The 15,961-nt window shown below is 31.5% G+C and overlaps 3 protein-coding genes across 3 annotated transcripts; 1 reads left to right on the top strand and 2 right to left on the bottom strand.

Moving 5' to 3' along the window:
* Positions 1-1,865: 1,865 nt before the first annotated feature.
* LOC124491229 (RNA transcription, translation and transport factor protein) lies at positions 1,866-5,265 on the top strand. The gene is made up of 2 exons (XM_047053865.2): positions 1,866-2,014; positions 2,080-5,265. The coding sequence occupies exons 1-2, from the start codon at positions 1,957-1,959 to the stop codon at positions 2,793-2,795; spliced, it is 774 nt and encodes a 257-aa protein (XP_046909821.1). The 5' UTR covers positions 1,866-1,956; the 3' UTR covers positions 2,796-5,265.
* Positions 2,844-7,485, bottom strand: LOC124490140 (uncharacterized). The gene is given in 6 exon segments (XM_047052599.2): positions 2,844-5,282; positions 5,344-5,944; positions 5,946-6,178; positions 6,232-6,470; positions 6,548-6,756; positions 6,820-7,485. Coding segments are annotated over 6 exon segments (4,086 nt in total). The 5' UTR covers positions 7,375-7,485; the 3' UTR covers positions 2,844-3,033.
* An 814-nt stretch (positions 7,486-8,299) lies between these two features.
* LOC124491176 (metastasis-associated protein MTA3) lies at positions 8,300-15,453 on the bottom strand. The gene is made up of 14 exons (XM_047053801.2): positions 14,428-15,453; positions 13,963-14,355; positions 12,639-12,706; positions 12,483-12,579; positions 11,509-12,215; positions 11,294-11,427; positions 11,148-11,227; positions 10,967-11,086; positions 10,717-10,896; positions 10,352-10,642; positions 10,077-10,271; positions 9,888-9,989; positions 9,606-9,828; positions 8,300-9,535 (listed from the first exon to the last, which is right to left on the bottom strand). Exons 2-14 carry the CDS (start codon positions 14,273-14,275, stop codon positions 8,974-8,976), a joined length of 3,072 nt encoding a protein of 1,023 aa, XP_046909757.1. The 5' UTR covers positions 14,276-14,355; positions 14,428-15,453; the 3' UTR covers positions 8,300-8,973.
* Positions 15,454-15,961: the final 508 nt, after the last annotated feature.

Genomic DNA, 15,961 nt, shown 5'->3' on the forward strand with positions numbered 1-15,961 from the left:
AACAAATTTTTTTCATTGAAATAAAATTGAACCAAAAAAAAAGAAGAAAAATTCTTCATCATCAATCGTTTGTTGTTTGGTGTTTGGAACAATGATGATGATGATGATGATGATGACATCAACCATTCCCCGAACCGTCCTGTTATTCATCAAGTTCATCCACCAACACCCACCACCCACATTTTTAATAATAATAATTCTATATATGGCCATCCTATCATCATCATCATCATCATTAAGGATAATGGAATCTATTTTTTGCAAACAAAAAAAAGCTTTCATCCCCCCCTTCATCACAACCATAGTGATGATGAAAAAGAAAACAACAAATAAAAATAAATAAACATAACGAATAAAGAATCTAAAAGTGAATAAAAATGTGTAAAAAGAATGAAAAAAAAAATTATTATTGATCATCAACATTATCATCCATAATTAATATATATTTACAAAGAGACACACACACACACAAACAAACTACCACCCCCACATACACACATATGACATATGGCTATAATAATGGTGACAATATAATGATAATGGGGTTAATCACACACACACACATATATGGATCGTTGAATCTTTTGTGATATTTGTGAATGTTGGTGGTGGAACGTTTTTGTTGATAAATAAAAAATTGTTGTTGTTGTTGTTTGTTGTTGTTGTAATCAAATTGAATCAATATGATTGATTTCATTCATGATCATGTGGATTCATCATCATATCGACCAAACAATAGACACAAGCCGGGTATTGTAAATGTTATGATGATGAACTCTGACATCATAAGATAAGGCAATGTTTTTTTTTGTTGTTGTTTCGCCTACTCTGGTGAATTTGAACAAAACATTAGCAACACAGTAACCAATGATGATGGGTTTTTGGCCGGAAATTTCCAGTAGACAACAAAATGATTACCGATTTTCATACCAGCCTACACACACACACAGTAATGAACACCTCGCAAGTTGAAGAAAACAAGAATTCAAAACAACCGGAACAAGTTCATTTCAGTCTTTGGATTGTTTGTTGAAATCTGAAATGAAATTATCTCACTAGTTTATTAGTTCACTTTTGATTGCTACAAACCGAAAATATATAGACAAGCGCCTTGAACAAATGTTTCAAATTCATTTATAAATGGCAAAAAAAATGGAAAATTCTCGAATCACAAATAAAAATGGCAAGAACAAAAGAGAATTCCTTTTTCAACGTCATATTTTTCTTACTTATATAGAAAAATCGAAAAAATCCCCAAGAATCAAATATACCGACAAAAGAATTCCCGGATTTTCAGATTCAATTTGAGCCCAACATCAATAATAATAATAATAGAATTCAAATAAATGAATGAAACAAAACAAAACAAAAAAGAATAAATGCATTGATCAAATCGGATTGTTTTGTATCAGATCAGATTCAAAAGAAATGGATTGGTTTTTTTCTGGATAGCAATAATGGCGACTTTTTTTCTGGAACAACAATAATGATAAATCTCATTAACATACCCATAACTCAGTATTCTCAATGGTGAATCGTCGTCGTTGTTGTTGTTGTTGTTGTTATTTTTGTCGGATGTCAATAATCTCTTTCGGCATTTCTTTAACCACACACACACACCATAAATATAGTGTTGAATAAATTCACTGATCCCAAATTTTTTTTTTGCTGATGTTTCATAATTTTTTCTTTTTTGCTATTCTTCATTGTTTACAAAAAAAAAATCATCCTTTTGATGGTGATGATTGAATGTCGAACAAAAAGAAAATTGGATAAATTAAATCTCGTGCCATCTATTGTTGTAAATTAAAAACAATTTAATTCATTTATTCATTAGATGGCACCATTTTCGACTACTACTCCAACATTGTTGTGTTGTATGCACATTGTTCGGATCTCGAATAATATATTTTTTGGTTTATTATCATCAGATATTATCATCACTAAACGAAAATAATGTTTGAACGAAAATTGTTGTCATTACAATATGAAAGACCATCGGTCAATGTGGATGGTAAGCCTTCTTAATCATTTCCTTTTTTTGTTTAATCCGTTTGTTTTTTTTCTGTTTTCTTTCAGATGAATCTGAATTCCAAAACATTGTATATTGGATTGAAAGTATGAAGATTCGTTTCTATCCACCGAATGATCGTAGTTGTTTGTTAGCCGGTTCAAAAAATTGGAATGAATCATATAATAAATATTTAAGTGAAATCAATTATCAAGGACCACGTGATGATCGAAAAATTGCTTTAGATTTCCTACTAAATCTTGCATTACGTTACGAAATGGAAGATATTCGTACACAGATGCAAATGTCGGCTGAAGATGTTTCCGATCTGATTAATCTGGATCTTCAGGGTTCTGGTAGTGTTGATTTCGGTAACGTGGACATTAGTTCACTAGAATTTATTGAAGAATTACGATCATTATCACAGTTATTGAATGTACCATTCTATGATGAAGAACCATTGGTTACATTACGTGCTATCGCTATATTATTATGTAAATTACGAAAATCATCAAGAAATCAAAATAACCAAAATGAACAAACCAATAATAGTAATAAGAAACAAAAAATGGTGGCTACAGTTGATGAAAATATTTTAAATAGAAAATTTGCCAGAAAATCAGAATATGATTCGATCATTAATCGTTGTGCTAATGTCATCCGTTTGCTTTACATCAAAGATGTACGTGAATTACAAACCGAAATTAACAATGCAATCGTACAGGTTCAATCGGTTACGGCAAATCCAAAAACGGATTCATCACTTGGTAAGGTGGGCAAATGATTGATTAAATCAAAGAAAAAGTTGCACAGAATTTGCATTTACATAAACTTTTTAAAAAAATTAAAAATTTATTGGTCATTAAAAAATCAATGTATGATTGTAAAAAAAAAAATATTCTTTTCATTTTGTTCGAATGTTTTGTTGAATTTTGTTTGTTTATATGATTGAAAATTTCGAATAAAATGTTTGATGATGTGAAAGTATTGATTGATTGATTGATTGATGTTGTGTTGGAAAATTAAATTTCATTACAAATATCATCCTCATGATAGGCATTATCCGGACAAACACATGATCGTCCATGATCATTGGGTAAACAAAGATGTTTACAACCACCATTACGAACGGCACATGCATTCGATATACGTGGACAATGTTGTGGAACGACAACCAATCCATACAATGAACCATAACCACCTAATGGTATATCTAATGTTCGTGCTACGCCACCATTTCGATTAATTTCATGAATTGTTTTCGTTTTCCAATCAGTCCAATAGATATTCTGATGTGAAACAGTTAAATCAAATGGATAGCTTGCCTGTGCATATACGACACGACGAATTAAACTCATCAAATGGATACATTCAATACGTTCAAGACCAGCATCTGTCCAACATAATTCATCACGATCATAATCGATGGCTAAATTATTTGGTAATTTCAATTCTGTATTGATCAAAAGATTACGATGTTTACCATCCAGATCGGAATATTCAATTTTAGGTGTTTCACGATTCCAATCAGTCCAATAAAGTTTAGCCGTTCCAGGATGTGCAACAATACCACGAGGATTATGAAGATCTGTATCGATTAATGTTTTCTGTAATGTACCTTCAAGATTGGCAACTTCAATCGATCTTTTAAATGAATCCGTCCAATAGATATTACGACTAACCCAATCGATGGCTATACCTTCTGGTGCAGTTGTATAACCTTCGAGGATAATTTCAGCTGATGATCCATTATTAGTTGCTTTATAAAGATTTCCTTTAACCAGATCACTCCAATAAATGAAACCAGTTAGACAATCAATATCTATGGCAACAATTGTTTGATCTGAACGTATATACAATGGTGATCCACGTGTTTGTTCATTTGATTCAAGTGGCATACGTAATACGCTCATTCCTTGCGCAAACAGGATATAATCACCTTCGATATTCGGCACGGGTGCACATTGATAACCATCACCAATAAAACCATAATGACAATGGCAACTAAAATCTCTGCTATGATCATTATAAAGACATTCAGCATTTCGATCACAAATAAAACGATCATCACGACATGAACGAAGTGGACGACATGAATAACCATCACCAACAAAACCGGCTAAACAATGGCAACGATATGATTGTTCCACCGTATCGAATATACATTCAGCTTTCACGTCACAAGTATTCAATTGATTACATGAGATATGTTTCTTACATTGTTTTCCATCGCCAATAAATCCAGCATTACATTTACAATAATATCTTAATGTTAGTGGATCAATAACACAAGTGGCATTACGATCACAATCATTGATCACACTACAATCAACATTTTCATCCACCATACAACGAATACCATCACCATAGAATCCTAACTTACATTGACATTCATGTTTCATGGTTATATCGTTGAATAAACATTGTGCATTTGGATCACAATTATTATCATTTGGATGGCAAATATTACTTGGATTGCATTGTACACCATTACCAACGAAACCGGAACGGCAACGACAAACATTCGTACCCATCAATGAATCATAAACACAATCAGCATTAGGTGAACATCCTTCCATACCAATACATGGACTTACGAACGATGAATTGACACATTTATATCCATCACCAGTGAAACCAGGTTTGCATTGACATTGATATGTTTTCGTTTCCATATCCAATGTACAGAATGCATTACGATGACAATTATTCAACATATTACAATCATCGGAATTGATTTCGGCAATACATGTATAACCATCACCAACGTAACCTTCATTACATGAACAATAATAATTATAATTACTTTGTTCATCCGATATACATTCAGCATTGATGCCGCAATTATTTAGCTTTTCACAAGATTCTGATTCTTCTGTACAGTAAATCCCATCACCACGATAGCCAGCTTTACAGATACACATATGACGGCCAAGCATTCTATTGGCTTTACATTCAGCATTCATATCGCAAATATTCAATGTACGACAATCTTCGATATCATTGCGTAATGGCTCACAATTAAGACCATCGCCGTAATAACCATCTTTACATATACATCTTGGTCCAAGATTTTTCGTTGGTAAACATTCTGAATTTGGACCACATTGAATATTATCACATTCATTTTCGATAGGATATTCATATGGACGACAGCTGAAACCATCACCAACATAGCCATCAAGACATTGACAACGGAAACTTCCCAATTCATTCATGCACATTGCGTTTAGATCACAAACACGGGTTCGAGTACGACATTCATCGATATCTAAACAACAATATTGGAAATCAATCAAAATCATCATTGAAAAACAAAATAAAACACTTACCAACACATGATGGTCTTTTATTATCGATCAATTCATTTTCCTGATAAATCTGTTCGAAACCACGATTACAAATGCAACGATAATCATTACCTTCAACAATACATGTACTATATTGGCCACATTGTATTGATGAACATGGATTCTGATCAGATAATTGAGATATTCGTGATTCATAGAATGCATAACGAGTGGCCTGATTTTCCTGATCATATTCAATATGATTACGTATAATATTCAATCGACTTGTCTGTTGTTGTTGTTGCTGTTGATCATTGTTGTTTTGTGGTTCATTAACACATTCATCAAACGTTATGGTTTGATCGATTGTCATTGGCATATCCAATGTATTTGGTCCATAATTAAACGATACGGTCATACGTGATTTAAGTACACCACGTGAAACTTTAGTAAATTCTAGCTGATAATCATCCATATGTAATGATGTACCACCGGGTATCGTAGGTAATGTACCACGAACATCAACTTTAATACCAAGTACATTGAATACATCCAATCCAAGATATTGTTCACGAATGATTGCATGATGTCCAGTTTGTTGAAATACAAGATCCACACTGCGATTGAATATACCGCCCGTTAACTGCATAACCATTTGGTGAATTATCCGTACGTACAGCGAATAACCAACCACAAATATGACCCAATGCAATCAATAATGATTGTAGATCATAACCAAGATCCGGCATTATTGAATTGACACTTGAATATACGCGACCATCTTTGGTTTCCACATAGAAATGTATCATATTTGATTCACCAAGTTTGATATTATTTATTTCACCACTTATTTTTCCATTAATCTGAATATTTTTATCTTTAAAAATTTTGATTAAATTAGATCAGAATATGTATCGAAAAACAACTTACTTTCTGGTAAACAATTTCGGCCATTACCAAAATAACCAGATCGACAACGACAACAAATACCGGTCGGATATTCAATACATTCAGCCGATGGTACACATGGAAATCGTGTATTACTACAGGTTTCTAATTCTCGTAATTCCAAATTATTTTCATAATCACGATCAGGTTGTATGATATTTCCATAGCCAGTATTGCCAATATGATAGGCAAACATTCCTCGACGATTTATATTTGACATTCTATTTTTGAATTGACCATTAATTAAAATTTTAATCATATGTGAAAATTACGTTTTTTCGTATAAACACAAAGTTACCTTGGAAAATTTTTCACCTGTTCTGTACCGGATCCTGGCATAATATAATAACGTCCTTCATTCGACATAAAACCAGCCTGTGTCATTGCATGTTGTGAATATTCAATATTATCATGACCGGTTAACCATTGGATACCATCATTTGGATATAATATGAATGCATAGCTATCCGTACCATTCGATGCGATTACCAATTGGACAGTATTGGCCTGTTATTAGTGATTTGGAGAACAAATTTAAATTTTGCATTTATAACAAATGATCACACTTACAAGATCGGATAGTTTTTCAAACCTTCCAACCTGTTCCCATGTTGTTATAAATAAACTTTGTGCACGAAAATTACGTCCATCACTAAAATGACGTTGAACATCACGTGTAGCACGATCTAATAATGATGATTCTTTTGTCTCTCGGTAATAAATACCACCACGGCCACGTATATCAACATTCGAATACATAACAGCAATGAATGGATATTGTAATGGAAATTGTGCATTATAATAGATGGGTATTTCCTTAAGAAATGATACAAGACCATTATCATTAACAAAAATAGATGGAAATTGATTCTGAAAATAAGCGATCGGTATCGAAAGATTAATTTCAACAAATGTATCGGCTTCTTTATTCAACGATTCATCCACTGATTCACCGAATGGATATAATTCATCGATGGATAATTGTTGTGAATTTGAAATAAAAAGAGCCAATATTAAAAAACGAATAAACTTTGTTTTTCTCATTATTGACGACGACGACGACGACGATGATGATGATAACAATTTCGATTTGAATCGATCCATTTCTTCACTACAAATGATCATTTCACGAGTCGACTTTTCCTTTCTCTTTAAGATTTTTTGTTTCGTTTTTTCTTGGCCATGATGGTTGGTTGATTGTTGGTTGCGATGGTGACCCTAACCACCAATCGAATCGAATCGAACCGAACAGTCGAATCTCAAAAAAACACTATATGTGAGTAAATGATGGAATAAAATATTTGCCCAATTATAAAATCAAATATTGATTGACAAAACAAACAAACAAACAAATAAAAATAGTAAAGAAAAAAATGAAACGACTCTCTATAGAAAAAAACAAACAAAACTAGAGTAAAAAAAAACGATGAAAATCTTGAAAAAATGCAACGAACAATATTTTTCGAGATCGATAATGAATGATAAGCCAAATGAAAATGTTCAAATGTTGATCGAATATCGAATCGATTATTTTATAAACATCATCAGACCGACCGGATGTCTCATTAATAATTTTTCATCAATGCAATGTAATCATAAATTGAAAATATTGTATTCTAAGGCCAATTAAAATCAATTTTGTTTGACATAATTTTTCGTATTTTTTTTTACTTTGATTCGATGAACTAATTTTTGCTTTCAACATTGATGTTTGCATATGGCAAACAACAAATATATGAAAAAAAACAAGATCTATGTTTCCAGGATACCGATCAATCAATCAATCAATCAACAAATGCGACGATGATGGCCAGGCATTTTTTTTTCTTCTTTACGTCTTCATCGTGGTCGTCCAGATCAAACAACAAGAAAAAAAAATCAAAGAAAAAATGAAAAATATTTCGATTTTCGATTATTCCCACGCCCACACCTTACACACAAAATAAACATTCAAAAGAAAAAAATGCAGCCGTTTTTTTTTAAAAATACAATTTTAAATTTATATGTAAATGTAAATTATTACTATCATCATTCAGTAGTCAATTGAAAATTTGTAATTATGAGCATAATAAATGTATTTAATAATAATTGAAAATGGATACACAAAGACAAAGAATTAAAATGGGTGGCGGGCATCTTTTTTTTTGGATGTATGTCGTATTGATTTTTGGATGGATACGAGTGTGTGTGTGTGTGTTTGTGTATCATATATGTGCATCAATGCAAAGAAAAGGTTAAGAAAAATATTATGTTACAAATGTGAATATCTGGTATGTATGATTTGTAATAATAAGAATAATAATTAGCATCATTATAAAATAATTCAATGAATAAATTTCCTATTAAATGTGATGTGTGTGGAAGGTGTGTTTGGGATTTATATAGAATATATGATGATGATGATGTGGAAATACGCGAAACGACCAATAATTTTTTTTTTTTTTTTTTGATCATCCAATAGAATAAAAAATCATGATTAAAACAAAGGTTAAAAGAGAAATTAAATTTGATTTGTTCGGCCTTTTTTTGAATGAATGTTGTGTCTGTGGTGTGTTTACGAAAAAAAAAATTAAAAATTTCAATAAAAAGAGCGAGAAAATATCACAACGAAAAATAAAATAAAGTAAAATAAAAAGGAAAAAAAAGTTGAAAACAAATTTTGTTTCGGCTGCTCTCTTTTTGTGTTTTGTTTTGCTTGTTGAAATATAATGATCAAATTTCGGTTTATCGGTTCATTTTGCCACCACCACCAGAATTACCACCGTTTGTTGGTGATATATTATTGAAAAATGCATTCGGTGATACCAGATGATTGGCATTGGCCGCTGCACCTAATAATGGCAGATTCTGTGCCAACATTTGTTGCTGTAATAATGCAGCCATTTGTTGTGATGATGGCGATGATGATGATGCAGAAAGTGGATTGATTCCAGCTAGATTTAATGCTGCGGCTGCAGCAGCAGCAGCTGCTGCCGCTGGATTATTATGTACCAAATTTAGATTCGTTGTTGATGATGGAATCATTGCTGCGGCCGTTGATGATGATGACGATTGATGATGGCCACCACTACGACCACCACTATTATCACCTGAACGGGATGATGATGATCCACTAGGATTTGGTATCACTTGAGATGGTTGATTACCGCCATCACCACCTGAAGCGGCCGATGTTGTTGTAGATGATAAGTTTGCAATCAATGATGATAAATATTCTGAATGAAGTTTATAAGGTTGTCGAGCAGAACGAAGTAATTCAGCTAATGGAACTTTTCGTCTCATTTGTCTATATCGAAAACATGATGATTAATAAGAATATATCATATATAATTTATGAATAACCATATTAAACTTACTTGATTTTTTTCGTCGATACAAAATATACATCTTCAGGTGCATCAACCCAGCTGATCATTTGTTTTTTACCACTCAAATTAGTTATTGTGGCAATTTTTGCCCGTCCATTCAATGATTGTGCTGTAACCGAATTTCTTGATATGTTTTCATATAGATCGGGTACAGATTTTCCCAATATACTTGGTGGTGCCATTTGACGACGTTTTGATGGTACAAAATTTCCTAAAAAATAAATTAAATTATATAATTAAAAATGACAAATGAAAAATATAAAAATTTACCATTTTGTTCAAGTGGACGTTTTTTACCGCAACCGCCAACAACATCATTATTGTTACCACATGAATCTTTATTATGATCGCTCATATCTTCGGGTTCAAATTCTAATTTCAACAATATGGAAAAAAAACAACAACAAATTGAGATGAAATTAGACTTTCCAATTCAATAAAAAAAACTCGCTAATTTACCTTCGGATTTGATTGTTGGTGGAAATGCTAATCGTTCCGGTTGTGGTAATTTATCTTTAGGTAATGCAATTAACCATTCTGGTTTAGGCATTTTAGGTGTACCTAATCGATGTGATATATCGACCACTTTTCCACGATCAATCTTTTTTAGTTTAGGTGAATGTTTGTTAAAACCTTTTTGATAACGTTCATTATCTAAATATAATTAATGTGTAAATAAACAATCAAATTAAAATTTTTTTTTTGTTTGAAAAAAATATCAATCGCAAACATACATTCATGTTTGAATAATGGAATATTCAATGAAAATGGTTTACGTGCTGCACGTCTTAGGTTAAGAATATCGGCACATATACTTCGAGCCATACGTAATGATGGTACCACTTTGAATATGAATGCTGCACGTGTTTTCATTATTGGCCTTGGACTGCCCGAACGTATCGCTACGCCATGACTAGTGGCGCAATGTCGTGCTAGATGTGCTTTAAATTTAAATTCTTTACCACATGTTGTAACATTACATTTATGTAGCTGTCGATGTGATGCCATATGAGAAATAAGGCGTTCTGGAGATCATGAAATCCGAAAAAAAGGAAAAAAAATAAATCAAATTCTCATTCAATCAACAAATAAAGCTTACCTTGTCTAGAAAAAACTTTATTACATTCACGACAAGAATATGGTGAATTGAGATCATTAACGATTGGTGAGGCTCGTACAATATTATTATTAGTAATTGATTGATTGTTTGACGTCCCTGTTGTTGCTGCGGCTGCTGCTGAAAGATTCGAGGACACTTGTAGCTTTTCAGCGGTCAGATCTATGAAAAAAAATAACAAAGACATGATCCTAATACATAATTCATTAATCAACAAAATTTTGATTCATACCAGCAATACGATTTGGATATTTAAATGCACCAAATTTTCGCCAAAATGTCCAACATGTTTGACAAAGAAAATATTGCAGATTTGTTGGTCCCCATACATGCCAATTGCTTGATGATGTTTCTTGAATATGAAGATTTCATCATTAAAAAAAAAATTCATTACATTTTTAAAATCAACTTACTTTTGCAACTTTCACATTGTTTATTGACATTAGAATCATTCATTAGACCATTCAACGATGATGATGGATTTTGTTTATTACTAAAAAAAATTAAGAATATTTTTCAAATTCACATGGGTGATTTTTTTTTTTTATTAATCACTTACTAATTTGGTACGAAAACCTGTTTCAATTTACTTTCATTTTCGGCCGCTTTCACACGTTTACGTTGTACATAACGATCGGTTGTTTTCCAAAAATAATAATATTCAATCAAATTTTTCATGCTTTTCCAAGGTAACTGGATATTTAAATCAATAAAAGTCATTAATTATTTTTTAAATGATCAATCAAAACACAGATCAATGATTGATATACTTACAAAATTTTGTTGAATATCATCAAACCTTTTCTCAAATTTATCGATAGCTTCATCGAATAGGCTTGTTTCGGCCGTAGACCATTCTTCCATTTCATCACGACAAAGAACAGGTCCACTTTTTGGGACTAGACGACAAACGGCTTTAGCAATATCATAATGACATTCATGTAATATATCCATTGCATATTGTATGGTAACATCACGTGATGCAGATGCAGCACTCATCAATAAACTTGGCTGTTTAACACTACCAGAACAATCTAATGCACGTGCATATGTACCAATAGATTTGGCTACAGTCAAATATTGTTCAATTTGTTGTTCATTCAGTTCATTTTCCGGTGTAAATATTAATGTTTCAAGATCTTCAAGACGACGTTGATCCTGTACGATTGGATCATCCAATGTTTGTGTAGGTACATCGGCTTGATATCTTTGTCCAACACGTATTTCACCACGATCAGCTTCGGATAAGGTTTTCTGTTCTGGATCATATACTTGTGTGTAGAAAAATGTATCCTCTCTTTTTAGATAATGTGTCAATGATTCAGCTTCACTTAATAATGTAACCTGACATTTTCCACGAATACTGCTAACCGGATATGTTTCCAATTGTCTTGACAAAAATATTTCCCTTAATTTTATCTGATGTTTTTCTTTTTCACTTAATTGTTCATATTCTTTTTCCTGTTCCTCTTCTAAGGCACCTATTTTTATTTTTTTTTTTTTTGTTGTAGTCGTCGATGATGATGATGAGAAAAGAAACAAACAAATATAAAAATTCCATTAATTAAATTTTGAAATGTCAATTATCAATCATTCAAATATCAATTATCAATTAACTAGAAAAAAAAGGACAGAGTTCATTAAACTTAAGAAAAGCAAACAGCAATATATGGTGAATGGTATTTTAGTTTTTTACCAAATTTAAAACATAATAACATTTTTAGATTTTATTCAAAACACAAACTTACTTATTTGTTGTTTTTCAATCTGCTGAAACAATGATCCGGACATGTCACGACGACGATAAAAGATGACCATTTTTACTTCAGGATTTCCATTCTGATTCTATTGAATGAATTCATTTGATTGAATGCTTAGACCAAAATTGTAATATTGTCACTTACCTTGATCAATTCTTCAATTTTGCAAACCTGATACGGTGTTGAAGGCGTAATCTCGATGTAGACATAGTCTGTTGATTAGAAAGTGAAAAAGAAAAACAACGAATAAACAGGAAAAAAGAGAAAAAAAATTTCAAATTAAAATCAATGAAAAAAAATTGTCCAAACAATTCAATAAAACAAATTATAATTGTGCAAAGAAAAAAAAATTCAAGGTAATTTCAATATTTATTGATTGTTCAATCAACATACACAAAAAGACATCACATATTGACCTTTGGATTTTTTGTTTGTGCTATGGATGATAGCCAAACACATCGTACAAGAACAAGAAACAATGGTGAGGGGAATACAAGAATGATGATAGAAAAAAAATCCGGAATTTCATCCAGGAAAAAAAACATTTCCATTGAATTTTAATTTTCAAATAATCTTTGATTCTATTCTAAGAATTTCCACCTTTTCCCCGTCTTTTTCTCCCCCACTCGTGAATTATTTTCACATCTCTGCCATCATCATTATTGATGGAACAAATATGTTCCAAACAAAGAAAAAAAACAACCAAAGAATCGAATTCATTTCATTCTACCTGATTATTATTTTCATTCATTTTTAGTGTTTCTGATTAATTTTAGTTCTAGAGTTTTAGTTAGTTAGAATTAGAATTGGTTGTTTGTATGCATCTTGTGTTTTGTTTTTAATTTTTGTGTTTGAGCAATATATTTGTGTTCATGTGTGTGTATGTGAGCTTTAATACAATGGTAATGGTAATGACTCTTGCTCTATCTATCTTTCTTCCACCCTCATATACACACTAAACCTACAAAAAAAAAATTATTCTCCTCTCGTTCTCATCGAAAGACTAATTAGAGTAATGGCGGCTATTATGCTGCTTGTAGTTGTCGAATGGTGATTGTGGTGGTAGTAGTAGATGATGGTGGCCACCAAAAAAAAAACCATCACCTATTATCCAAAAAAAATGGGATGTAAATTTGTGAATGGAAAAAGTGTGAAATGAAATTAAAATAAATTTCGAATACTACTAGAAATTATCACATACTAGTCATCATAATCATAAATATAAATTGATCGATTATTGATTATCTATTTTGGTACAAACAAATTCGGTACAATCGATTTTTATCACATTAACAATATACAAGATAAGAATAAGAAATATTTTTAGGTTTTATCATTTTAAATATACAACAAAATGAATTTTCTTTACATATATAATAATTATATAATTATCGCTTGAATCGATAAAATCTGCAATCATTCTTCTGCTGTTTTTGATATTATCAAATTTTATTCAAATTGTTCTTACCTCCAACGCGATAAAGATTTGGTGATGATGATGATTGTGTTGCAGATGATGATGACGATAGATGATTAATGTGTGATGTATTTGATGAATGTTGCTGTTGTTGACCACTATTGGATGTGGTTGTCGTTGTTGAATTATTATTACTATTAATATTTGCTATAGAATTATTACTAAAATTCTGGGCATGTTGTTGATAACCATTAGCTGACGATGATGTTGTTGTTGTTGTTGAATTCTGATACGAATTTGATGATTGATTCGATGGTGAACTGGACAGATAATTACTGGTCAATGCTGTTGCCATTTTATTCATTTATTTATTTTCAAATTCAATTCTTCGATCTGATATACCGTAATCAATAATGTATTGATAATTCTACAGAATCCACATTTCTAGAATTGTAAAAAAACAATTGAATTAATTCAAAATTATGATCTAATTGTATCTTAGAAAAAAATAATTACCACTGGGGGTGTTGATTAACAATTCATTCGATTTGACCATTTGTTCGCATTTTATTTTTGATAATGATACAATACACGAATTAAGCGCGACCTATGTTGTTGCCGGTTTTGAACAAAACAAAACGAAACCAAAAAAAAAAAACGGCACATGTACTTTGACCTTATATGAGCCAGGTATCAATTATATGATTATAACACGAAACACGAAATGTGTACACATGACCTGCAAACTAGCACTCGAACACACACAAGTCTATAATTTGAAAATTCGTTAAAATAGTTGAATATAAAACGGCGTGGATACAATGGACCGGTCAATTTCATTCATTCATTCAATCAATCACCAAAAGCCCTTCTTTTATCATGGTATAAAAAAAACTCAGCTGACCAAAAAGGGCCTCGTTCCGAAAATGTTTAAGATTCTTATATTCTTGAAAAAAATATTCAGCTTTTGTTGTTGCTAGAAATCAAAAAAAAAAAAAACCAGAAACACACACACACACATTGATTGTTGTTGAATAAGTAGAAAAACTAAGACATGACAGCCATAGACAAATAACAACGACGACGACGACGAACAACCAGCATCAAACGAACTCGACAAACGGTGATGATGATGATGATGATGATAAAAGATTCTGGAGTGATGAGCAACGAAGACTTTTAGGGGAGTAAGAGGAGGATGTGGTGGTGGTGATGAAAAACATTCAATTTTACACATAAACACAACGTATATAAGACAAAAGACAATGAAACCAATTCTTGGACATCTCTCTCTCTCTCTCTCACCCTCGATGTGTTTGTGTGTTTATATTAATTGTGAACAAAACTATAGTGATTGTGGTAGTAGTACTATTATATGATGAAAATAATATTCAGAACAACTGTTCATGATGATATTGATGAACCACTACTACTACACTGCTAATAACAAATATAACGAAATCGATTCTTATCATTAACACGCAAAAAAAAGTGAGTGAGAAAGAAAAAAAAGTTAACAAAGAAATTGTCATTTTCCTCCTCTTCTTTCTCCACTTTGGTTAATAGTCATAGTTTTTTATAATGCATTCATAAAATTTATTGGGTAGTGGTATGGAAAAGTGATGATTGTTTTTCATCATAAAATTATTGAGGAAGTTGTAAACGTACATGTGTATTGTGTACGTTCGTTTGTTGTAAAAGCCGCTATACAAAAATATACAAATTCATATAGTACGTATGTATGAAGATGTTGGATTTTTTCCATTCCTTCCGATCATTTTGGGGTTTTTTTTCGACCAAATTGTAATATTTTATTTATCGTCTTTTTTTTCTTAGCATCCATTGAAAAATATACCAGAAGCAGAATCAAAAACATCATTTCATTAGATTGATTATCTAATTTCACAATTTTTTTTTTTGGTTTCATCTCTGACCAAATATTAGTTACAAGTACGGCGATGATGATGAGCATAAATAATTTATTATTATTCAATGTAATCATCAACAACAACGCCATATCGTTATCAAACATCAATGAAAAAATGTATTT

This window comes from Dermatophagoides farinae, chromosome 4 (assembly GCF_024713945.1).
Source record: "Dermatophagoides farinae isolate YC_2012a chromosome 4, ASM2471394v1, whole genome shotgun sequence".
Taxonomy (NCBI): Eukaryota; Metazoa; Arthropoda; class Arachnida; order Sarcoptiformes; family Pyroglyphidae; genus Dermatophagoides; species Dermatophagoides farinae.